The sequence below is a fragment of the Chaetodon auriga genome, chromosome 9 (assembly GCF_051107435.1).
Source record: "Chaetodon auriga isolate fChaAug3 chromosome 9, fChaAug3.hap1, whole genome shotgun sequence".
Lineage (NCBI taxonomy): Eukaryota > Metazoa > Chordata > Actinopteri > Chaetodontiformes > Chaetodontidae > Chaetodon > Chaetodon auriga.
In genome coordinates this window covers 21,767,501-21,793,549 of record NC_135082.1, presented here as the reverse complement: position 1 = coordinate 21,793,549, position 26,049 = coordinate 21,767,501, and the positions used below count along the sequence as shown (strand labels likewise).

At 43.3% G+C, this 26,049-nt stretch overlaps 1 protein-coding gene across 1 annotated transcript in view; it reads left to right on the top strand.

Annotated features, from left to right (window-relative positions):
• Window positions 1-26,049, top strand: part of slit3 (slit homolog 3 (Drosophila)) — a 239,000-nt gene that overhangs the window by 141,150 nt on the left and 71,801 nt on the right. The window contains exon 6 of the mRNA XM_076738815.1: window positions 1,463-1,534. Within this exon, the coding sequence (XP_076594930.1) occupies window positions 1,463-1,534 (72 nt within the window). The remainder of the gene's footprint in view (window positions 1-1,462; window positions 1,535-26,049) is intronic.

Below are 26,049 nucleotides of genomic sequence, written 5' to 3'. Positions count from 1 at the left end.
GTGTGTGTGTGTGTGTGCGTGCGTGTGTGTGTGTGTCTGTCTGTCTGTCTGTCTGTCTCCATCAGGGTATTTGTGTTTGTGGACCTTTATGATTACTTGTGTTTTCCTGCATGTGTGTTTCTCTAAGTGTGTATGTGTGTGTGTGTGTGTGTGTGTGTGTGTGTGTGTGTGTGTGTGTATGTGTTTGAGTTTGAGTGATTTCTGTTTGTGTTTGGTTACATCTGTCCCTCCACAGGTGTGTCCACCTGTCTGTGCGTGTCTAAATGCCACTCATCCTTCTTGGTTAAGTTAAAAAAAACAAACAAACATGATACTTCTGAATGTCTGCCCTTTGTATCTTTCCATCTACAATCCATCCATCTGAAGAGGGGGAGAGGGGGAGGAGAGACAGGATGGATGGATTGGAGGAAAGGAAGGAAGGACGGAGGGAGTGAGTGGAGGTTTCCGGGGTTGTTGGGTTCATGGATGGAGGGATGGTTGGTGGTGGGGAGGCGGGGAGGCGGGGGGTGAATACCTAGAGCCGAGCAAATTAAAGTAAAAGCAAAGGATAGATGACGGTGGGGTACAAGGTGCATCTGGGAGTCCGGTGAACGAGGCGCTGAGTGAGCCAGGGAGGAGGGGTAGAGAAGAGGAGTAGGGAGGTAGAGAGAAAGAGAGAGGAAGGAAGGAGAACGGGAAAGAGAGGCAGAGTCGTGACTGTTGGTTGATTTACGGAGGCTTTCCTTTTAATGAAATTGTTTCAGTGACAGAGCCGGTAAAAGGCCCTTAATGGATTGGCTGGCCTAATGTAATGAAATTACTCCCTCTTTCACTACAGAGAGAAAAAAAAAGAATAAAAGAGGACATGGGGAGGAGGGGAAAGGAGGAGGAGGAAGAGGAGGAGGGTGGAAGAGGAGAAAATGCAATTAATATTTACAGAACAGACAAGCAGGGTGGGCTTTAGTAGCTATGGCTCGCTCGCTCTCTTCTTCTCTGTGTCTAGCTCTCTCGTCCCTCTCTCTCCCGGTGGCCAGTGTGCGCCGGGCATGCAGCAGGGGAGGGAGGTGATAGGCTGACGCCAGGCAGGCCACTTCAGCGCACTGGTCTCCTCTCTCGCACTCTCCTTTTCCTCTCCTCCTCTCCTCAGGGCTGGCCATATCAGCGCCGAGGTGAGAGACTTAACCTTAGCTTATGTGCTATCGTCTGGACCGGGTATCCCTAGAGTGTGTGTGTGTGTGAGTGTGAGTGTGTGCGTGTCTGGGAGTTAACGTCAGTGTCTCCTATCTGCTACCTTAAGCCCACTTACTGGGGTATCACCTCACACACACCCCCACATGCACACACTCATTCACGGAACCTGTCTTCTGTTAGTCCCTCCCCCAGCTGAGCGGATCTTGCATACTTGCGCCTGACTCTCTCCCATCTCTCTCTCTCTCATCTGTGTGTGTGTGTGTGTGTATGTGTGTGTGTGCGCTGGGTGCAGGCAACTGGACAGCAACCACATCAGCTGCATCGAAGATGGAGCTTTCCGAGCACTGCGCGATCTGGAGATTCTGTAAGTAGAGAAAAAACCCCGGTCCTCTCACTCCGGCTCCTCCATCTCTCTCCTCCTCCTCCACCTCCTCCTCCTCCTCCTGCTCTCATCCCCTCTTCTCCCCTCTCTGCTTTTTCATGTGTTGCCTGTGTAGCAGGGACCTGTCCTGCGCTCGCCTCCTCTCGGTATCAGCTTTTTCAGTTTCTTCCACCTTTCATGCATGTTTTTCCTTTCATGTAAAAATTCACTCCTTCCTCTCCTCCCTCACTTGCATGTCATCCCTCCTTCTCTCCCCTCCATCTACTTTTCTACCTTGTCTCTCTACCTATGCACATCTGCTGTGTGTCTTCAGTATAGAAGCAGCTTTAACTTCAAGATGCTTTTGTTGAGAAAATGTCTCCTGTCTGTGTGTGTGAATATTCTTTTGCGTTATCCCTGTGTGTGTGTGTATGTGTGTGTGTGTGTGTGTGTGTGTGTGTGTGTGTGTGAGCTGAGGTGCTTGTGTGCATTGCTTGGGAGGATGAAGTGTACCTGTTCATTCACCGGCAAATGTCTTGTCCTTGACTCGCAATACACCGATACACAGACACAGAAGCACAAAGAGTGAGGACAACAGTGTGGCAGCCACCTGCGCTTCCTCTGCACCATGTGTGTTAGTGCATGTGGGTGATTCCCTCAGCGTATGGGAATATGTTGATGCTCTCGGGTGTTTGCCTCCAGCTGTGTATGGGATTGAGCGCGTGTGTGTGCGTGCGTGCGTGAGTGCGTGCGTAAGTTTGTGCGTCTCATCTGTCCACATTTCTCGAGCTGCTCATTTGTCACTCCGCTCAGAGGTGTGACTGGCGACTGTGCGATTCGAGGCTGCGTTGGGAAACGTGTCTACTTTGTGAACACTTGAATGTGTGTGCGGGCGCGCATCATTGCACGCGATTATGTGTGTGCGTGTCCATGGTGTGCATTTGTTCTCACAAAGAGGCAGATGTTGTGCTTTGTTGTGTGTTGCACCTATTTTTGTGCTAAAATATGTATGAAGGTTATCGTGTCTTGTCTTAATTTCATGAAAGGCTGAGCTGGAAAAAGTTAACAAATAGAGATCCTTTGTTTGGATGGAACCAGCATCGATTCATTTGTCTGCAGGGTTGTTGGCAGTGCATTCATATTCTGCTGTATGGAGCCGAGAAGTGAAAAGGTTAGTGGTATTGTGTCTGAATATGTTTATCGGAGGGTAAAACTGTATTGCAAATAAGGCAGGGACAAAGAGAAAGAGCGAGACAAGCACATCGACAGGCAGAGGTGATGAAACGAGACAATGAGACAGCAGAGGGGAGGACAAGATGGTTGGAAAGAACAGAAAAAGAAGGCTGACAGCACCGTCCCAACCTCTAGTCTGTCCGTCCCTGGTCTCATAGCACAGGGCTAAATGCTAGTTGATCATTAAGTGGACACGTTTGAGGTCCACAGGGAGACAAGAACAGCCTCATAGTACAAATAATACAGGGCTGAAGCTGATATTTGAACAGGAACAGGAAGTTGTTGATTCTGATGGTTTTGAGCACGTTGTTTAGTCAAGACGAGGACACTAATTGGCTTCTTTTGGAGGAAATCTGTCTCATTATCCCATAAACATCTACTGTACCGAGCAACATTGTGCGAGACAGACTAATAAAACCAGAGAGCAGTATGTAAACTGCTTGGTCTGTGCTAAGGAAATGACACGGACCAGAGCTGCAGTTTATGAGAAATCTGTCGAAAATCTATTGGGTACATTTACCAGATTTATGTAACATGACAAAAGCAAAAACAAATTGCTAATTGATTTCTTATTGAACCATTGACTGAACAATGTTTCATTTCTCCTGAAATCACTCATATTTAAGAATATGATGGGATGAAAGTAGAGCTGAAAAGCATTTTTATCATAATACACAGCAGAAAGGACCCAGGTATTTGTAATGTGGAAGCTCAGTGAGATTCCCAACAGTATCAGGCACATCTTGGTGAGTATCCTGCTGGTGTAGGTGTGATTGTTCTTGGTGCAGTCTGGTGCTGCCTAATGTGTTCACATGAATGATTAAAGAGAGCAGAGGATACAGCGGGAAATGGTTCAGCACGTGGCAGCTTGCACTGTGGACCACGTTCAGCCCAGAATAAAATGTCCTCACGGCTCCTGCACTTTGTCAGATAAATGTACGCGTGTACTTTTAACGCTGTGAGGGAAAACAAAGCGTTTTATTCCTGTTTTGTGTTAATATCAGCTCGGATTTGTTTGAAATGCTGCAAAAAAACGCTCATTTTATTGTCTTTGATTCATCCTGTCGTGATTCCCTTTCTGGGTTTTATTTCCCTTTAGCAAAGTTAGCTGTTTTGATTCCCCTGCCGCACTTTTTGCTCAGCGCACAATGGAAGTGATAGGGGGCAGATAGAGGGGGATCAGCAGTGCGAGATACAACATATTAGCAATTCATAAGACTCTGACAGCTGAGTACTCGGCAGGATTTACAATTCACTGTAAATACGCAGCCGTTCCCATTCACAGCAGACAGCATGACAGCACACAGTATATTCACTGAATGTGACGTTTTAATAAAGGCAGGTGTGTGTGTGTGTGTGTGTGTGTGTGTGTGTGTGTGTGTGTGTGTGTTGGTGCACATGTGCAAAGGGCATGAATGACAGTAAGCAATTCTGCCGCTGGACTGATCTTCATTTCAAGCATCTTAACACACACACAAATGCACTCGCACACAGATGTATGCGTATTCTTGCATATGCATTCTCACACACACACACACACACACACACACACACACACACACACACACATATCCACAGGCACAGCTCCATCTGTTCAGTTCCTGGGGTTGATTTCGTGACCGCAGTACAAAATGGGGTGATAGAGATAACAGTGATTGGAGGTCATGTGACTGCACCATCAGGTAGGTGTGTATTTCTGTGTTTGTGTGCACACCTGGCCACACAAACTGTTGAACATGTGTGTGTATGTGCAGGTGAGTGTTGTCTTGTACTTCTATCACTGTGAGGACCGGTCTGCATTTTGGACCTTCACAGTGAGAAAATGTCTCTGAAGTGTCGACCGTCGCTTCTTCAAAGCTTCAGATTGAGTTTAGGTGAAGGTTAGTTTCAGTGTTGAAACAAGTAGCTGATGAATCCATTACTGGATCCATAGTTAGGTCTGTTATCAAGCTGTAATGCAGAAGATTCGCTGGTTTCAGCCTGAGGATCTGCTGCTTTTCTCTGTTTATTTCTCTGGTCCAACAAACAAGATGATTGAAGATCTCACCTTGGCCTCTTGGAAATCTTAATTTGAAGTTGTAAGTATTTTCAGACATTTTATCCGAGAGTAATCTGCTAGTTGAAAGAATAATTCAGAGTCAAAGTTATAGCTGATTGAAGCCTTAGTCCGGGTAACATCTGGGATTGAGCGTATCGTGATGGAGGTTAGGTCACACGACAGGAAATGTGTCACGCCACTGCGGGTCCTCACAACTATAAGAATCCAAATGTACTGTGACTGGACATGCATGTGTCAGCGCGTGTGTGTCTGCGAAAAGCTTAGCATGTTTTGCTGCGTCTGTGTACCTGTGGTCTGGTGCCTGTCATTTGTGTGCATTTTTTTGGTCAAAAGTGACGAGTTGATGCATGATGGAGCTGTGATGATCACTCCAGAAGATGTCTGTCTGCGTGCGTGTACGTGTGTGTGTGTGTGTGTGTGTGTGTGTGTGTGTGTGTGTGTACTGTTCTATATTTCAATATAACTGCATCAACATCAGCTAGAAATTTCACAAGTATCGTATAAGAGACTGTATGTAGTCTGACAGGCAAATGGACAAATGGGTGTGTGTGTGTGTGTGTGTGTGTGTGTGTGTGTGTGTGTGTGTGTGTGTGTGTGTGTGTGTGTGTGTGTGTGTGTGTGTGTATGGGTCATGCCAATTGAAAGAAACTCTGCACTCTGTGTGTGTGTGTGTGTGTGTGTGTGCGTGCACCACTAACGAATCTCCACACTAATTAATCTAGTCATTTTTAATTAGCCGCTGTTTCTTGGTGGACTGGGCTTTATCTGAGCTGCTTAATATGTTTCACAGGACCAGCGTTGACGAGTCAGAAGCTGAATATTTGGGCGTCGGGCTCATTTTGAAAATGCTAAATGGATTTTAGTTTGTTAGTTTCATTAATCTTGTTATAATTGTTCTCTCGAAGTAAAGGGGAGTAATGGGATGTTTTTGTTTTTCATTAAATCAGACAAGATGTTGAAATTATGAGACATTTGAAAGAATTAGATTTATAAAATAATATCAAAATGCAAAAAAAAAATGCCAGTTATATAAATGACGTAATCATTTATGTAAACTGATTTGAACTCATTTATTACGAGTTAATAATACAATTTTAAAAATGAAAATGCATTATTGAATTACTGCATTTTCAGTTGTTTTGATACTTTCATTTTTCATGAAGCGAAATCAAAATGCAGCTACTTCTTCTTCACGTTGAGGACACAGTGTCCTGCAGCTGCTTTACGATGCACAGAGCTCTTTCACACGTCTGCGCATCCTAAAGGGTCGCCGAGCGATGTGAGGCACGAAGCACGCGCCAGCCGACGGTCCTTCACTGATTCATGGATGCTGGACGCTGTTTTCTAAGAGATGAACGGTGTCCATGAAGTTTGGGGTAGACCTTTTTGAGCGGCTGTCTCTTTATGTTTCCATGTGACAGAGGAGTTTTGCTTCCTGAAGAGGTTAAGTAAGAAAGACGGATATGACTAAAGACACTTTTATATTCTCCATTTCCTTTGATATCCACCCCCTTTACTCATATATCCTTAGATAGTCTCCCTCACTTCCTCCTCGCTCTACTCTCTCTTTCATGGCTGCCAGCATAAAAGTGGAGGATCGGTGTTGTAAAAGCAAGGCAGAGCTGGGCTATGATTTATTTAGACCCAAAAGGACTGCGGTTACCAGGCTTTTCCTTTTTTTTTTTTTTTTTGCCAGGAGAGGGAAGAGACAAGAGAGATTTTGGGAGTGGGGGGTGTTCACAAAATGGAAAAGGGAAGAAGGAGGGATTTGAAGGAAGGAGTGTGGTGTCGGTGTTGTAAAAGCCGCCAGTTTCCTGGACATCATTTATTAATCTGCTGTTGGACCTGAGGAGAAGGCGGGGGGGGGGGCAGCTGATACAGAGGAGGGCATAGGAAGAGAAGGAGGGGAAATCCAGAGAAGAGAGACAGAGGGAGGCAGAAGATATGGTGATATAGGCGAGGAAAGGAAGAAGGAAGGAGATGGAGGGAAGGAGAGAGCTACCAAAGAGACAGACAGATACATAAAACAGATACAAGATCAGACAAATCCAAAGGATACGACCGGATTGGACGAAAAGATGGAGATGAAAAACAAGACGAGAGAGGGGAAAGACATGTAGGACACAAAGGTGAAGAAGACATCAGAGAGATGAAATAGGAGACAGAAAACAAGGAAGAAACACTGATGTGACGTTAGCGGAAAAAAAAACAACAAAGACCGAAGATAGAAAATAGATTGAAAGGATCAGAGGGAGAAGAGCAGGGAGGCATTAATTATTGATGGAACAAATGTCTGACTGACTGACTCAATTTGGCCCTTTGTTGTTTCCAGACCACCAAGGCTGTCAGATAGACTCAGAACAGCGTTTCTCAACAGAAGGGCGGAGACCCCGACAGGGTCACTGGTGTGCTGGTTTTCTGGATCTTTAAGTTTCATCAGCCTGAGCTGAAATGTAAATACGAGCTCGGAAAGCAGAGTTTGTTCCATTAAACTGATATTGGACTGAAGTGCTCAGAGCTTCTGTTCACATTCTTAATGCTGCAATTAGAGAAAACTATTTTTTAGACTTTTACAATCAGTGGATTCTGAAAGGACATTTCAGATATACTTTATGTGTTTTCATACCCACATTTCTAACCCCGGCAGATGGAAAAACAAGCTGAACTTCAGTAATTGCCTTCATAGTAGCCTTGAAAGGTGAGCGTCAATATGTTTAACGGTCGCCTGTCAGTCAAAAAGTCCTAATGAAGCCTGTGTATGGCCTGTTCTAGCTGTTGTCATAGTGTGGCTTTGAGTCCAACTTGACCTGCAGGTCATCTCTTCTCCCTGCTTAATATCCGTCCAGTCATTTTCCACTGGCCCGTAATGAAGATAAACTCCACGACTGCCACGGTGAAAAATTAAAGGAGGAAATTAGCATGCTCTGCTGGTTTTAGGTAAGCTTTCATGGCCTGAAGATTAGACGCGCGAGGCTGAGGCTGGGAAGTTGCCAGTCAATTTCTGGAAGTAACTTTTTGGCTTGTCCGCAAAGGCTCGTATACGAGCGAAAAAATGACCTGCCTGGAGTCACTTTTTGTGACAGAAATAATGAATCAACATTTTGGACGAAGTTGCTTCACCCCCGCCTGTTCTGCATCATGTCGGCATTTTGATAGAAAACAGAACGTTTTGTTGGGAGGTGTACAAACAGGTGGGCAGTGCGAGTTTTCACACGGAAACATTGTGTTGGTTTGAAGCGTTTGCCTCACCGCGCACCACGCAGAGCAGGGATAAAGTCTGAGAACAGGTCAAGACCACAGACTTTATATCACTGCGGAGTTCAAATGTCACTGTGCTCAAACATGAACCACTGCAGCGGGCGCACCGTATCAATTCGACGGCCAAATGTAGCAGACGTTTGGCATTTGCTGTTGCCGGTGTCAATTCCAAAACATGTTGTGTCATTTAAAGCCACACGCTGGACGGGGAAATGTAGAAACACTCTGATGCAGCGTCTCTTAACATCAAGCGTCGAGGGCGCAGCGATGGAGGCGGCGGACGGGCGTGTGGTGCGTTGACTTCGATGCAGGAAAGCAGAACTTACATCTCATCACGCACCTGAAATCACTGCTAACAGTTATCAGTCAAATCCTTCGAACGGCAACCAGCAAGGACGTTGATATTGGACGATTCAGTGAGTATTTTATTAACAGCCAACATTTTAAAAACTGTTTCTCTCTGCGACATCCACACATGGCAGCTATAGTATGGTTAAAGACAGGGAAAGGTCTAAATTATGGAAAATACACTTTGGTTAATATATAGTCAAGGCAACTTGAGCGCCTGGTTAAGCTTAAGAATCCATTGTGATTATCCTGAAAAGATAAATAAAGCTAAACTGAAACAATATGACAGCTGAAAGCTCTTCTCGTACAGCAAACAGATCCTTTTTAAAACAACAAATCAAGCTGCTAAACCCACTGTTATTCTTCGTTTCACCAGACGAGTCGATCCATTGACATTCCTCCGCCTGTGTTCTGTGATGCCCTGCCAGGAATTAGTAGCATCGATTACGTTATATGAAAACAGCTGTCGTTTCAGAGGTGTCTGCACTGGTTTGGTGACGGCACACTGAAGTGCCAAAACCGGTGTCCTTTAAAGATCAAAACGCCCTGAAATCTTCTCTGTGTTCCTGCCTTTCACGGGCAGGGTGCGAGCCGGGGTGGCCTTATCATATTTGTCATTAAACACCTATCAGAATCAATTAGAGCCGCACAATAATTCTAAACAAGTGATTTTCCTAATGGCGAATGTTATTGATGCATGACAGCGAGTCTCTCCGTGTTCATTGTTAACATTAGACAAAAAGATTAATCTTAATTAGTCGACAGCCCTTTTCATCTCCGTATGGGCTTTTGATTGCTGTAGATTGGCACCGCCGAAGTCTATAGACACATTTTGTAATTTGGGACTTCCTCTGATTATCTTCAGATTATTGAAAACAATAAAAACAGACTTTTTTTCTCTCTGTATCCATTGCAAAGGTCAGACCTGCCGAGAGATGCGTGTCCTGAACGGTGTTTATCTAACAGGGGATTTGTTGGAGGACGTTTCCCTCAATGCGCGACTGAGGAGGCGACCATTAAACTCAACAGCCCCACAGTCGTCTTTCCTCCTAATGCTTTGATTCCACCTTTTTTTTTTTTGAAAGCCTTTGATGGCCAAAGCTGTATGTGCTCAAACTTGTAAGACCAATAAACACAGCAGAAGTGGAAATGTAATTATGTGATAAACACAGTCTTTGTATTTGGCAGAGGAGCCACTTTGTCGGTTTGATTCCCGAGAATTCCTCGTCTTTGCAATCACGTCAGCGCAGATGGTAGGCATTCCTCCTGTAGCGACTAATGACTCTGTGTGCCAGCGTGTGTTTTTACTCAGCGAGAGCTAATTTAATGCTGAGAGCCAGCGCTGAATGCAGGCCAGCCCTCCTCTGCTGTACCCCCAAGTCTTCCCATATATTATTGTGTTCGTTCGTGTCAGTGAGGAGTGCAGAGCTGCAGGAAAAACTGCCCTTTTGTACCCAAAATAGGAAGTGAGAATTGTGTTTCCTGCACTTTGTTCACGAACCGTTTAATTCAGCTTTGCTTGATTACAACTTTTTGTTGCTTCTTTAAGTACAGTAGCATTCAGTGTTCCTCTGGGGCCTCTAGGACGCCGACCTGTAGGGTCAATTCTCTGACCTTTAGCTTCTGTTTCTACCGCCTGGATGCATTTGTCTGCACAGTTTGTCACTACTTTGCATTCACAAGGGCAAACCAATCATTGCTAATGCCGTGCAATGTCTCAATCAATAATATATAATCTATTTTAGAACACTTCATAGCTAACGCCTGATTTGGAATTCCACTGTGTTTTAGCAAGTGCGTCTGCGTGTCTCTGAATGAGTTAATCCAGTTAGTGCATGTGTCTGCCAGGCCACATCAGAATAAATGATGGGTCCCTGTGTGATGATGAATGGTAATTTAGATTTAACATAACTGGACTAACGAGCGCGCTAATGACTCCAAAGCTAGCCTGGACAGCTCTCACTCGACGAGCTCTCGCCTTGCATCCCAATGAGCTGGGGAAAGGGTACCCATTCACACACACACACACACACACACACACACACACACACACAGAGGAAAAACATGCAGAAGTGTTTTAATAAATGCACGCATACACAATCATAAATTCACAAATGGTTCTGGCAGGGAGGCACGCACGTATGCAGCCGCGCACTCACACACACACACACACACACGCTGAGGTGTGTGTTTGTGTGCACATGCGTTTATATTTCTAAGGACTCCATGAGTGGTGGAGAGCAGCGATGTCAGGCTAATATGAGGCTGATTAATTAATAATTATTCATCGGCCAGTTTTCAACCAGTTGAATTAGACGCGGTTTTCGTTCGCTGATCTTTCGACTCGAGTTTTTTCTCTCTCTCTCTCTCTCTGCTGACAACGAGGATTAATGAAAATAGATGATAAGTACTTGATCATTTTCAGATATAAATAGAATTAATCAGTTCCATTTTTCAAAGGGGTCTCTACCTCAGTCAGAAAATGTAAAGAAGGTGAGTTTTCAGTGAATCGTTTATCTTCAGATCTGAAGGCGGTTTATTTCTCAAGGTGACGGGAATGTATGTCCCACATTTTACTGCAAAGTCACTGCACTCTGTTTCACTGCTGAACTTTGCCTTTTCAAATGTGGCCTCTTTTCCACCATCAAGTCTTTCCATGTCTGCTTCATCAGAGCCGCAGAGTCTTCTGCTGTTGAATGACATGTTCAAATATGGGATGTGACTCCATGACGCTCTCTGTGCATTACCAGAATGGATCTCTGAAGCCACTTGTTGTCTCCATCTGTGTGCAGACTCGATACCATCAATACCATCAGAAATCAGATAATCTGAACCCGTTTAATCCCTGAAAACTCAATATGTGTCCGTCAGCATTCAGCACCTATTGAAGTGTCCTTGAGCCAGAGCTCAATTCTTACCTGCTCACTAATTGGAGGAGTTTTATTGGAATACCCAATTATCTTCTGTAATCGTTTTCAATGCTGCACACAGCATCTCCTACAACATCTTTAACTGTGTGAAGACTGTTGATGTAGAAATACAGCATGCTGCATGCGAGTGGACTGAGATATTTTTGAGTGCACTTATCATAGGAAAAGAAACCACAGACATATCTTGCAGATTTGTGATGGAACTGCTTACAAGCATCAAAAAGCAAACATGCTGCAGATAAAAGCAAAGGCTTCGCTAATGGCATCGTCTGCATGTGCAAATAAAGTTGAAAAGAAAGACGCAACACTGAGTCTGTAGCCCATTCGAATCCCTCCTGCAGGACAGCTTACCTTTCTGCTGACGCCACAGAAAACATAACACGAGCGACAAGGAAGGGTTGAGCATGAAAGATGGCGAGAGCGCAGGAGAAGCAGGTCAGATGTCATGAAATGATGTCCTCTGAACTGAAGTGAATTAAATTTTTCAGAAACTGAAACTGTGGACCAGGACAGACAGAAACCCAGGGTGTGACAAAGAGAGACAGATGGAGCTGGTTGGAGAAGAGAGAGAAGAGAGGACTCACACTGCCATTACATGACATGCCCGCCTGCACACACACACACACACACACACACACACGGAGACACACACATAAAGAGTCAAGGGGTCTGAGAAGCACTCTAAAGAGCAGTGGAACAGCTGCATATTTTATGATCGCTTTTCTCCATGAAGCACAGCTTTCTGGATGTGGGTGTACCACTGAGAGAGAAGGAGGGAGTGAGGAAAAGATAGAGTAAGAGAGACAGAGAGGAGTGAAATGTGTGTGTGTGTGTGTGTGTGTGTGTGTGTGTGTGTGTGTGTGTGTGTGTGTGTGTGTGTGTGTGTGTGTGTGTGTGTGTAGCAGAGGGGTTTTGGCCAACCAACGACTGCCATAATTCATAAGGGGAGACAGACAGAGTTGCTCAGTGCAATGTAGCTCCACAAGGTGACTTTCACTCCGCCTGTAACTCTCTCTCTCTCTCTCTCTCTCTCTCTCTCTCTCTCTTGCTCTAACACACACACTCCAAAACTTTTTTCCGTCCTCTCCTTCTTCTTCCCCTCTTGCCTTCCGACCTGTTTTTTCTGTCTTCTCAATCATTTTTCGCCTTCGAGAGTCATTCCTCTTTCCATCTGCTTCCTCTTTATCTTTTCTCATCCCCCTTTCACTTTCATCCTCTCGTTGGCTTGTCCCCTCCTCTTCTTCTCCATCTCTATCTCTTCTGTATACCCTTATTCTCCTCCTTTTTCACCTCTATCATTCCCCACCTCCCTTTCCTCTTATTTGGTTGCAAATATTTACAGTTGTAGGTAATTTCGCCTCCACTTTGAGCCAATAGGAGTCAGCCTAGACTCTGACATCTTCAAATCAAGGATTATTCAACCAAGCGGTGAGACCAGAATAACTTTTTTAAACATCAGGAGGGAAGAACAGCAAGAAAAACAGCATGACGTGTATCAGGCTTGTAAGCTGGAGGCATGAATTGTATTTCCACCTACTGAGCTGTTGACTTCTCGGCCTCGCTTCCACCGGGGCTCCCTTTCTCCTCAAACTTTCTTTCTTTCTTTTTTTTTTTTTTTTGCCAGATGCCAGAAGCCTTCATGGCTGCAAGTTTGAAAATACACTTTAAAAAAGAAGTGGATGTGTTGGAATGGGAGTCGGAGTGTTAGCATTACTCTTTAATGATGCTTCCAACAGCACTGTTATAAGGAAATCATCTCATACACTCACACAAAGGCTGCCAAAATACTGTGCTTTCAAATGACATTACTTACACTTGGCCAGTTGTGCACGCTATATGAGAACGATGCACCCTGGGAGAGCTGCACTCGCATTTCGATGCCAAATTGAAATGAAAACGAGGCTTTTTCTGTCACATCAAAATAGAAATAAACAAAAGTACACCAAGTTAAGACAGAAAAACAAAGCTTAGTCCTCAAATGAGGCGTTGTCTTATTATATAAATTCCTCATTACTTTTTCCATAAAATCCTTTTGAACAGATATGTTTGCTCCTTCCATGAAGTAAAACAGCCACTGTGTCCCTAATTATATTCGATTATATCCCTTTACATTTTCATATAATCCCTCCCTGCTCGATGTCTGACTCCAGTATCTTGTTTAAACAGGGAATATATTAATTAGAGGAAGAAGCATGCCTCTAAGATGCAGTGTCATTGTGACTTAATGTCAATACTTACTTGCAATAAATAGTCGACAAAGTAGGTCAAAATCATAAAAGTGTAGCATCAAACTGACAAACTAAAAAACATCCTCGAACTCGTCACAAGGAGATGCAACAACTTTGCTCATACACCTATTTCTTCATATCTGATCAAGCCAAGAAAATGAATAGCACGTTGTATAAGGCTAAAATTAGATGTCATATGACTGATAAATGGCCATCGCTCCATCTGCCTTTCAGCTTTTCTAATAATGTATTTGACAAAAAAAAAAGTGAGGAGCATAAAATCAATTAAGTAGAATAAATTAATCTGTTCTTTTAAGGTCGGTTAAGGGGAAAGTGTCTTCATGACTAAGTCAATCTCAGATGGTACGCGATGTGTTAGATTAGCATCAAAAGTCCAGCACATTGTGCTATTAGACAGATGATGATGATTTACAGCCCGTGTTATGCTTCCAGCTCAGTTTCACTATTTCAAGTCAGTATTTCATTCAGTATTCATTCAAAGAGAAAAAATAAGCATCAAAGCATTGAATTGACAAAAACAAAGTCTAAACAAATCCAGTCCTCCGGTTCATCAAACAGGATGGGGAGGCTCCAGATGATATACATGCTGCTGAGTGCCTGTTGTCTCCTGCTATTGTGAGGAAATACAAAAGAGACACAGAGTGTTTCTGCTTGTCCCAGTAGTAATTTCAGTATGGTGAAATACCCTCTGTGTGTGTGTGTGTGTGTGTGTGTGTGTGTGCGCGTACACATGCACGCCTTTCGCCTTAAATGTAATTTGAACTTCGAGTATGGCCAAACAGAGTTGTTTTGTGTTTGTGCAACTCTGCTGGTCCAACTGTCAGAATTAAACAAGAGTTAGTGGGTAGTGAAACTGTGAGTGTGTGTGTGTGTGTGTGTGTGTGTGTGTGTGTGTGTGTGCGCGCGCCTGTGTCTGCGTGCTCGCTCTGCCCTACATGTCAGAATATCCCCAGTGCAGTTGGTGTGTGTCCAGCCTGCGCCGCCCTCAGTAACGATTGCATTTCTGTGGTCGCGTCCTGCCTCCAGATCTGTCTTATATCCCTGACGCGTGGGCGCTGGATCGAAGCCCCTGAAACGAACCTTTCTTGAACCTAAAGTTTGTTAATATAAAGGCTAGTGTGTGTGTGTGTGTGTGTGTGTGTGTGTTTGCACACTTCAGAGGTTTCTGAGAAAGCAAATTCACTTAAAGTGTATGCAGCTACCTTTGTCAGTGCTTGTCCACGCCTGTGCCCTATACTGCACGTTCCACCACATCTTCTTCTATGTGCGTATCTATATGTCCGTGTGCGTGCGTGTGTGTGTGTGTGTGTGCGCGCGCACGGAGGGGTCAGAAGCGAACAGAGGAGCGCAGCTTTCTGCTGTTCAGTGATTTTGGTTTGGCTGGCCTTCTGGCTTCTGTTTGAGTCAGCGGGCTCAGCAGAGCCATCACACCCTGGCAACAAACAGCTCCCTGGCAAAGACAGAGGGTCTGACCTGAGGGAGAGAGAGAGAGAGAGAGAGAGAGAGAGAGAGAGGGATGAGGAACTGTGGGAAAGAGAGAGAAAAGGCAAGAAAGACAGAAGACAAGATGGAGGGTCAGGAATTGAGAAAAGAAGAAAGAGAGAGCCAGCAGTGAGCACAAGAATTTCAAGTTTAGAAACATGTGTATGAAATTCGCTGGGAGGGTGAGTGATGAGGGAAAAGAGAGAGGAGAAAAATAAAGCCAGGGGAGAATGACTGAGATAAGAGTGTAAGGTAACTACTGTCTTCAAAATAATGACAGTGGTTTTAGACGTATTTATTTGGGATTTAGAGAAAGCAGTCGGGGCAGCGCCTGAAAAGGAGATAAAGAGAAACTGTGACAGTTGACTGTTTCCATTTGAATAATGATAGTGGATTTATAAAGTGCTTTAGAGTTTGTTGGTTTGGAGAGAGACACAGATAAAGGGTCAGAGGGGCTGGAGGAGGCAGAAAGATGGAAATGAGAGAGAGGGAGGGAGAGAAGAGGTGAAGGGAAAGGAGGTGGAGGTGATAACAAAGGGAGGGAAGTGAGGGCGGAGACGGGGTGAAATATCCGTCAGAGGGGGGAGTGGTGACCAAAAACCAGCACTGACACGATTACATCAGCAGGGTAGAGTTACAGGTTGTCTGTTGATTCTGTCTGAAACATTTAAGATAAGCAGCTGATCTCACAGCTCTCAAACCAAAACATTTTGTCCAGGTTGAGTCTTCGTTTTAAGTTCTTGCACAGTGCTGCAAGAGCAAAACCCCTCATACTGCCCCCAGATAAAGTTTGTCGTCAAAGTATGCTGTGATATTGGTGTGTACACCTTGGATATTCAAGCAATGAATCAGTTTTTAGAAAAAAGCCAGATCCTGTCAGTTAGATCCCGCAAAAAATCAAAGTACTTCATCACAATGATGCAAAAATCCTCTAAATTCAACAGTATCTTTATGTTGCTTGTATTGATTTTTAACATCGCCAATAGACCTTGAAGGAGTGAAGTAATAGCAACCATATAATAAATCTAGTTTACAGAAAATCCTGTCGTCTTGGCTACATATTGTGATATCGCCCAATCCGAGCCGAGCTTTCAAAATTGTTAATTTTGAGTTGTTTTAAGTAAACATCTCCAAATGCAAAATGTAGTTTACTCATTCTTTGCATTTGTGCTGCTGAAATGCTCGAACATGACGATGTGCTCTGTCAAAACGTTTCTTCTTCTGCAATAAAGTATGCTAAGGGCGGGGGGGCGGGGAGGGGGGGGGGTGATTATGCAGAGGTGGGAATAGCGTCAGATATTGGAAGAGCTCTGTGCCAGCAGTCTGACCCACTCACAATTAATCACATCCCACTGGGTGGCAGGACAGGAAAGAGGAGGAGAAATGGTGATGAGGGAGAGGAGGAGGGAGGACGAGGGGCGATTTAAGGTGGAAATGGAGCAGAGCTTAAAGACAATTGAAAAAAGATGAGAGCAAGAAGAAAGGAGGAGGAGGAGAGAGGCAGAGGAAGAGAGGCAATCTGCGATCTAATTTGTTCCCGTTTAAGGTGTAATGGTCTCATCAGTGGATTTTTATGTACATCTTTCTTCCTGTCTGTCTTCCTCCCTCCCATATTATTAGTCTGTTCCTCTTTCTTTCTTCCTCCCTTGCTTCTCCATGTCTTGCTTGCAGATTTTCATTTTTGGAAACCCACAAAGCATTTGTATTCAAGCGGAATAGACGGATGACATATTATGAAATATCAGAAAGCAAAAGCCTGGCATTTAGTTCCTGCACACATTCAGCCTCGTGCCAAACCACATGGAGCTGTCCAATGATAATCACCCTCTATCCCTGTTTACTTAGTCTAAGTTAATTTGATTAAAATCAACATCATCAGGTTGTGGTTTTAGGGGCAGCTTTTGTAACTCAACTCCACATTTGGACTATCATTTACACCCCGATTCAAAGAGCCTTGATTTTTCACAAAGATACCCTTGTATTTCAATCCGTTATAACTCCTTGCCAAGAGCTCGGCACATTATTGGACAAAGTTTCTTCCTTTGTCCGTCAGGCAATCCGAAAAGCTTGCAGCGCTCAGCACCTACTGGTCTCGGCGAGGAATAATACAAACATCCATTATTCAGTTAATTGGAGCGCCGATACAGAAACCTTCTCTTGCCTCCGTTTGTGCAACCGTGTTTTCAGCAGAAAAATAACAGACCGGATTTCAAAATGTCAAGGTTTCACTTACAGAATGGCTTAGTTCTTTGAGAGAAGCTGATTTCACCTGAAGAGCGGTCAGTCCTACGCTTCACTCTGTCATAAATATAATCTTGGACTTTAAATGCGGCAAAGCTCAAGATTCGGTCACTACTAATTATCTCAACCCCTGAGTGTTTTTCGGTTCGGGTTGTAAACAGCTGAGCTTTCCCAGGGTGGTTTCCAACAGCAACACTTTGGAAATGTCAATTTTCTCTGAGATGCGAGGAGTAAATTGCGCGACTTTGGTTGTTCAAACACTCCAGAGTTTATTAAACTGGCCCACACACACTCACTCACACACACACACACACACACACATATATGTATGCAGCAACTCAAATACTCAAAAGGAGCTGGAGAACAAATGCACACACACACATTTGACACATACTCACAAACAAAACACACTCACGCATACACGATTTAACACCAGGCTGCGAGGGTAAAGTGGTAAAGCAGGCATTAAACCCCGTGGGAAAGTTCAAATATGAGACAATTGAACCACTAAAAGCCCTTAACTCTTATACGTAAAGGCCCTTAAAGCCTGTTTGCAGACCTCATAGACCTTTTGAGTTCTGCGTTAAAGTCAACAGGGTCAAAAATCACTTCAGCTTACAAGCTGAAATGTCCTGATCAAAAGAGACGCACCCTGAATGAAGGACGGGAGCATTCATTCGCATAGCCTTTTCTTTCTTTGTGTCTCATAGCCTCAGCAACCACGCACGCACGCGCGCACACACACACACACACACACACACACACACACACACACACACAGAAACATATACACTCACACATACGCTCGAGCTCTCTTTCACACAGTTACATCCTTGAAAACCATTTGTTTGTCCTTGTCTGTTGAACGCACACACAGTGGGAAAAAAAAGATACACGCATGCATTCACGGCTGTACATGCGCACAAACACACCACCTACACACTCCAGCGGACGCACACACCTATACAGAGGCATACCCTCGGACTGTGCCATTGTGTGAGTCTCAGATGACTGATTACTTCAAGGGTCGGCGAGTCTCACTGTCTGACTCAGCGAGACGGGACGCAGCTGTCCAACCTGCAACATATACACACGAGCATGCGTGGCAGCGGACACACACACACACACACACACTCATCATATTTATCCTAAGATCCGCCTATAGGCAGATATCTCCCCTCCCCTGTCTCTCCTGTGACTAGAGAGAGGTTAAATGATCATGTGACCTGTCTGACTGAAAGAGGAACGCTCGTTAAGCCTCGTCACGCTGCTCTTTCTCCGCAGTGAAGGAGTGAATGGTGGCCGTGAAGGGGTTAAACAGATGAGTGGCTGAAGGAGTGAAGTGTCCGTGCGTTTCCCCTTTTGCCTCCTCTCCTGAAGCTGTAATGAGGCCTCGGGGAAGATGCTGAGGGCTCTCCACACAGCTCAAAGAGTCTTTTAGGCCTTTCGACAGTTGGCCCCCTTTCAGTGTCTGTGTGGGAAAAGCTCTCAGAGAAATAAATTCCTGTTAGAACTCCTGTCAAAGCAAAAACACCTGCAGCAGAGCACACTCCACATTTGTTTTAAAATGATATTTCGGTGTTGGGATGAACGATGAAGAGTAAAGTAATAATGTGCTCACATAAATTCACGCCTACTCTGTGCTGCTGATTAATTAACACAGTGATTTAAGCTATAGCCAGTTTCTTTGCTGTACGTGTGCTGTTCTCAGTGCCACTTGCTATTGGTGTTCAGCCCGGTAAAATCAATCTGCGTGCTGGAAGTTGTGCATTTTGTGTCACCAGCAGCCACTGCAGTTCAGTTCGACTGCCAGAGGAGGTGCAGCTGCAAGAAAGCTCTGCTACAGAACAGCCACAAACACAAATAGTCTCATAGTATGTGCTTTCTTGTTGGGAGTCAAAAATATTTTAGCTACTGCCAGCAGCTGCTTAGCTTAGCATAGCACAAAGACTGGGAACAGCTAGCCTGGCTCTGTGAGGTTGCTGCCTCCACTTGTGTCTGGTCTTTGTGCTAAGCTAAGCTAAGCTAAGCTAAGCTGCTGGATGCTTCAGCAAGAAGGAAAATTAGCCCAACTTCACACATCGTAGACAGCAGGTTTATATTTTTCTAAATTCTGGAAAGCGACCAGCATTACCACAGCTTTGTAAAAATTCTTTTAGAGTTAGATTCTTCTTTTGCATGAGTAAACAAATATTATTCTGTGTGCACTATCCATGTTTTTGTAGTTTTTTGCTTCATGCACAGCTGCACGAGCGCTTTTATAGAACAGATTAAGAGCAGATTTTAAACTCAAGGATCTTCCCCATCATTGGATGCATTTAAACCTGTTTACACGCTCACTCCTGCAAAATCAATGCGAGCAGCGGCTTCACAGTTTATCTTAATGCATGCTTTGAATGACAATCAACATTCCTCTCTGATACAATTTCTACCTGCTTTGACCTGTCCACCCCATTCGCTGTTCGGCCCATTTTATCCTCTGCCAAATAACATTTTGCATTTAATCTTCCCGTTCAATACTGTTTCAGTCGCGGCACTGGAATACCAATTTCCATCCTGAAAAAAATTCAATTTTAGAAAACAGGAACGTTACCTTGATTTAACTTGATAACCTTAATTACAGCGTAACCTTTCCTTTGCATTTTATTTTAGGTATTTGATATTGAATGCTGTTCCACTGTTTCACACATGATGTATTGAACGCAGTAGGTTAGCTGGAGGTCTTGGATTTTCCTTGTGAACATTAATTATGATCCACATCGACATTTTTTTCAGTATGAAACCAGTACAAAGTACTATATTCGTATTTAATTCATTCTGCGTTTCTGTCTCTTTTCCCTTTTCCTCTAACTAATCCCACATCAACTTTTAACAACCTCCAGAGAAGGACCATGAACTCATCCTGCTGCTATTACATTAACCATGAGACGATTTTTCTGTAGTATGAAGGCAGACAGTTAGAAGGCGACACGTAAGAATAAGTTATTTAAAATGCAAATAAGTTGTGGATGCGTTGGCTTTTAGTATCTCTGCCTTCCTTATGATGGAAGAAAAAGATCTATAGGAAATCCCTTTGCTAATAGAATCCTGAGGGACTGACCGACACAGAGGTTGAAATATTTCTTAATAGTTTTATGGATTTTCCAGACGGATTGCTGTCACTCCAAGGCAGAGGTCACAGAGCAGTAACGTATCCGCTTTCCAAAGAAAATCTTTATACTGTTTCTACAATCTACCAGCAAAAATAGATGGAACTGTGCGAGTGATCTTTAAAGTCGGTGTTAGTTGTTGAGCTGTTTTAGCTTCTGAGTTATCAATTCATTTGCTAGTTAATCGGCACCATGATACCCCAGGTTAGCCACAGTAGCTCTCCTGGCATCAGAATTGTACATTTGATTAAAGAAATGGCTCATGAGTGTATTAGCTCACACAGTTTGGTCTAAAGATGTATTTGTACCATCAGTCCTGTCTCATAACTTTCTGCAAACCGTACCCTTTTTGTTTATACTCTGAGCTGTTGAGGTTTACTACAGCTGAACTGGATGCATAAGAATCACATTTTCCTTTCCTCTCCAGGCAAATTCCACTGAGCACGATGAAATGATTTGATTTTGCTACAGAGTTTCGCCTGGTGGGCCGGCCTTAATCCCGATTCTCAGGCCAGCTGCCAATTTTCTAACCAATTAGGTCGTTAATTGAATTCACCTGCCGTTCCTGATGACGAGTCACTGAGGAAGAGTCACTGAAACCAGCCGAGACACATGACACATTTACCTTTCCAGCACATAGATGCTCGAGGAACTGGAGCTGGAGGATGGCAGTTTGCTTGCAGAGCAGCTCTCAGGTTGAGATAAATTGTCAGCGTAACACTGATGGTGCTCGTCCAGTAAGACGCTGATAAAAACAATGTGTGTTTCCAGAACCTTTGTTTTGGCCCATCAACGATTTCTGTATAATGTTCAATTATTAGAGGCAGTTTGAATCAATTGTAGCAACAATGAAGTTGTAAGTAGAGTCATAAAATTGCTTTGTTGTGCTTTCAGTTTGCGGTTTCATTCCCACAATGGAGTATTGATTTCAGCGTAGATCCAAGTGCACCAGAATGTTTTCACCCAGGAGTCCCATCTAAAATGAGACATCAGCGCGAGAAAAAGTGAAGTCTAATATTCCAAGATGATTGTGGAAAATTGAAATAGATTACAGTGTTTTTACAGTGATAGCAACAGCAGAAGAAATAAAAACGGTTCAACTGGAGCTTCGTATATTAGATAAGCTGCGGAAATTATCTTCAGATGGGTCTATTTTTATTTTAATTCTTATTCAAATTCACACACGAGGACAAAAATACTCCGAGACGTTAACGTTTATTCAGAAAAGTCCGTCTGATACACTGCAGCACAAAGCTTTTGCAGTGTGAGTACAATCAGACATTTACTGTACAATAAAAAGACAGTTCGATACTGATACGCAAAGGGACGTTTATGACACGCTTTAAGTTGTGTTCGGTAATTCAGTCGTCAGAGCTCCTCTTTCACTCTGCTGCTTTTCACAAACCGTAACTAATGTTAGTGATTACGAGAGAGAATAATCGTATTGAACGCAAAGTCAATATTGGTTGTAATCACAGTCATAAAGTTACATTGTTGTGTTGTGTTTTAGAGGCCGTTGTAAATCAGACATCCTGTCAGTGTATTGATCTGTATCTGTTAAGGCTGATTGAGCATAATAGAGACTAATAGAAAATTCACTTTATTACACACACACACACACGTTCAGACACACATACAAAGGCGGCTCAGACTTTGTGGAGCCGGATACACACAGATTCAGTATACAACTGAACAGAGCTCAAGAGCAGCCACACAAACATAAACACACACGCACACATACAAGCATGTTACATGTGTTTCTTTTTCTTTTTTTTTTTTTGAGATTCATATCTAAGTTTTTAAAGTTTTATTGCTTCCAGATCTAGAGACGTTTTCATGTAGGTCACTCAAAGCAGGACAGGCAGATGTTACAGGACGTGCGGATCAGAACTCTGACCTTATGTTGGTTGGTACCTCAAACCACAAGATCGTCCGACCGTCTGTCAGCAAACACAGAACACGCCGGGGATAAAAGTGAAGCTATGAGCTCGAACTTGAAGTTCACAGGGGTTTGGAGAACATGTAGATCATCACGTCAGGCTTTATCTCCAGAGCAGCCACCTTGAACGTCCACAGCCTGTTTTACATTTACTCTGTTTGCTAATAGATTCAGACTTTTTGCTCACATGTGGGACAGATCAGATTTGTGTTATGACATATAATACATACATGTATATATGAATGTATGCATGTATATGAAAACATATGTGACATATTGAAGAAGTATTCAGATCTTTTACTTAAGGAAAAGTACCAATACAGCAATGTACAAATCGTGATAACAAGTGAAGTCCTCCAAAAAAAAGTACTTTAGTACAGTATTACAGTAGCAGGAAAGCTGTCAAATAAGTGTAGTGGAGTAGAAATAATATAATAATATTTCTCTGTGGAAGACTGGAAGAATAAAGTAACAGTAACAACACCTTAAAACTGTATTTAAGTACATTACTTCAGTAAAAGTACTAAGTTACTTTCCACCACTGAGCACATATATAACTGTGCACTTTGTATTAGTTTTAGGCTGAATTTGTTTTAAAATGCATCAGATCTGACAGGAATTTCCAGAATTTTCCAAACTTGACTCACAATTTGCATTCGTGCCATCATTTTTTATCTTTTTTCACACATAACAGAGAGGGAATTAACTCACGTAGAGTTAATTTTAATGAAATGCAACTTTTCTCCAGGGACTAAGATTTATTTTTGCACAAAGAAAGACATCAGTTAGGAGGAATATCTGAATAATTTAATTAAATGTGACAAAGATTACATGATCAGAAGTGTTGTGTGTGCAGCGCAGTAATGTTGCCAGATACTGAAAAGCAACCTAATTTTTGAAAGCTGTTCTGGAGTATTAATTTATTATTTAAGGCGTTTTTCACGCCTGGCTTAATATCCAGCATCTTAAAAGTAGAGTAGAAGATGTTTGGAGCTCTGCAAGCCGCCGGATGATCTTGTGTATGTGTGTGTCCATGTGTGTACGAGGGAGGAAAGATTGACGAGTAAGGCTATGACCTCAGTGTGTAGGCTGCAGCAAAGACACATATGATAACATCACTCTCACGCACAAACACAGACACTCTCATACACACACGCACAAACACGAGCGATAGCATCTCCCTGGTGGGTTGCCTCTAAAGAGTCTCCTCCATCACTGACTGCAGAGGCCCTTTTACTGCAACAGAGAGACCACTGCAACGAAAACACACACAGGCGAGCATGAACTGTGCGTGCTGACTCAAGAATACACTCCTAATAGTAGCACACACACACACACACATACACACACACACAGGCATGTATACACCAGCAAACAGACCCGCACACATTCAGGGATCATGGATCTGTCCTGCAATACCGCCGCAGCGGTCACTGCAGCCCATCTCAAATTAAAATGGACAAATAGAGCTGAACAGGCATTTTGTAATAGAAACATTGTGTGTCGCAAAGTGTTGGACCAGTCCTTGAGCTCTCTTTTACTGCCACTGCAGAAAAAATGTGCTTTTTTTCAGACTGGCTTTTCCCAAATAATTAATCTTCCAGTAAAATATGGCTGTATTCAAATCTATCCAGTGCATATGATGAGATTGGAGTGAGAGTAAAAGCCCACCGAGCTTAAAATGAATGTCAGAACAAACTCCTGTTTTTGAGCACGATTGTAAGAAAGTTGGGTCTTTAATGGGAAAAAATGTAGCTGCTTTGCGCTGATGATTATCAGATGTGCCGTACATACACAAGTTTAAAGACTTAATAATTACGATTACCTCAGAACTCCCAAGGACACGAGAGTCTAAACAGCATCCAGTAACATGTACCTACACATCTGTGTGTCTTTGACCAGCTTACCTAATCTATAAATTATATCTTTACCTCTGTGGCTCCACGTAGCTTCAGTATATCAAGCAGCGTTGACTATAAAATCAGTCCTTAAAGCAGACATAAAACAGAGCAGTCAAAGGCTTTGCGAAAAAATAAAGCTTTCTCGCTCAAAGCATAACGTCACTTTGGAAACAGCTGCAGCACAGGATGCTAATACACAGCACACAAAGTATTTTCCTAACCATATAACATCAGTCGTGAGACATTTGTAAATGGGACTGCGACTACACAGCCAATGTTCCGGTTTGCACTGTGTGATTTTGCGGTGGAAGTACAGTATGGTGCGATGGGATCTGTCAAGGCTGCAGGATTATAAAGTTTAGACTGACATAAGGTGGAAGGCAAAACCAGTGGAAAGTTCCCATCTGGTTTTACACTGTTAAACCAAAGGCTTGAAACAAATGTGCTGGAAATTCGCAGGTGTACAGCGTTCTGAGCATTGCAGTAGATATCGCTCAGTGTCAGCTGTCATCACGCCGAAATTTTAAAAAGGCACTGAAATGTTTGAAATTAGACGCTTCATCTGGATGTTTTTGGGGCAAACAGGTGCTCAACACATCTCAGTCACAGGGTTCATGGTAGCTCGATGAAGCAAGCTCTGACACAGTTTGTCAAAGTCCTCACTTGGTTCGCTGATTTCACTTTTACTAACCGGGCCGGCTAAATCTTTGCAGTATTAAACAGTGAATTTCCTTCACCTCGTTTCCAAAATGCACATATTTTTTTTTTTTTTACGATCACTTCAAATCCAAGAGTACCTCCGATTTTTTAAGAGTGCAGCCGTGGCCAGAGGCGTGTAAAATAAGCTGGGAAAAAACGGCCACATTATAAAACATAGTTGTGGACTTCTAAATGATGTTTTTAGTGTTTATCTTGGCTTAAATCAGTCCAGTCACTACTTTATTAAGGCAGAGGGATGCAGGGGGGGGCTGAGCGGAGTGAGTGGGAGAATAACTGACAGGGAAATTGCAGAGGGAAATTATTGTTATTTCACAATTAAATTATATATACTGGGTGGAATCACCCCTGACAGGGCTGACCATAGCAGCACTCCTGATGTGTGTGTGTGTGCGTGTGTGAGAGAGAGTGAGTGTGAAACTTTATCCGTCTACCAAGGCCACTGAGGCTGTACTGGCAGGGAGGGGAATGTAGAAAAGAATCGGAAGGAGAGAGAATTAAAGAGAAAGGAAAGTAGTAACATCAACAGAGTGAGGTAAAAACAGTCTATTTTAAGGCTGAGTGGGTGTTAGTAAAAACACGGCAAACCCCCGCTAATGACCCTATTTTGAACAGTTGTGACGACAGCGTGTAAAACAAACCATCCTTGATTTTTTTGCCGGCTAAATCCAAACCCTCACCGTGGTCGCACTGTGTGTTTAGGCACAAACATATTGCAGATGCCCTGAAGAAAAAAAAAAAAAAAAAAAAAAAGATCCTCTCATATTGAATTTGAGCCATTTTTCAGGGAGAACGCCGGCCTTGTCCTTGTCGGAAAGCATTAAAAACACATTGTCAAACGTGAAAAATGAATGGGTTTTACTTCTAAAAAATGACCGCTCGCTCTTCATCCGTCCTGAAACAATGACTCTTTGAATACACAAGGTTTCGGGTGATATGTAAAGTAAACTAGCCCTATTTTCTTTCCAGTGAAATTAATGATCCATGAAACTTGGGCAAAAACAAAGCAAAG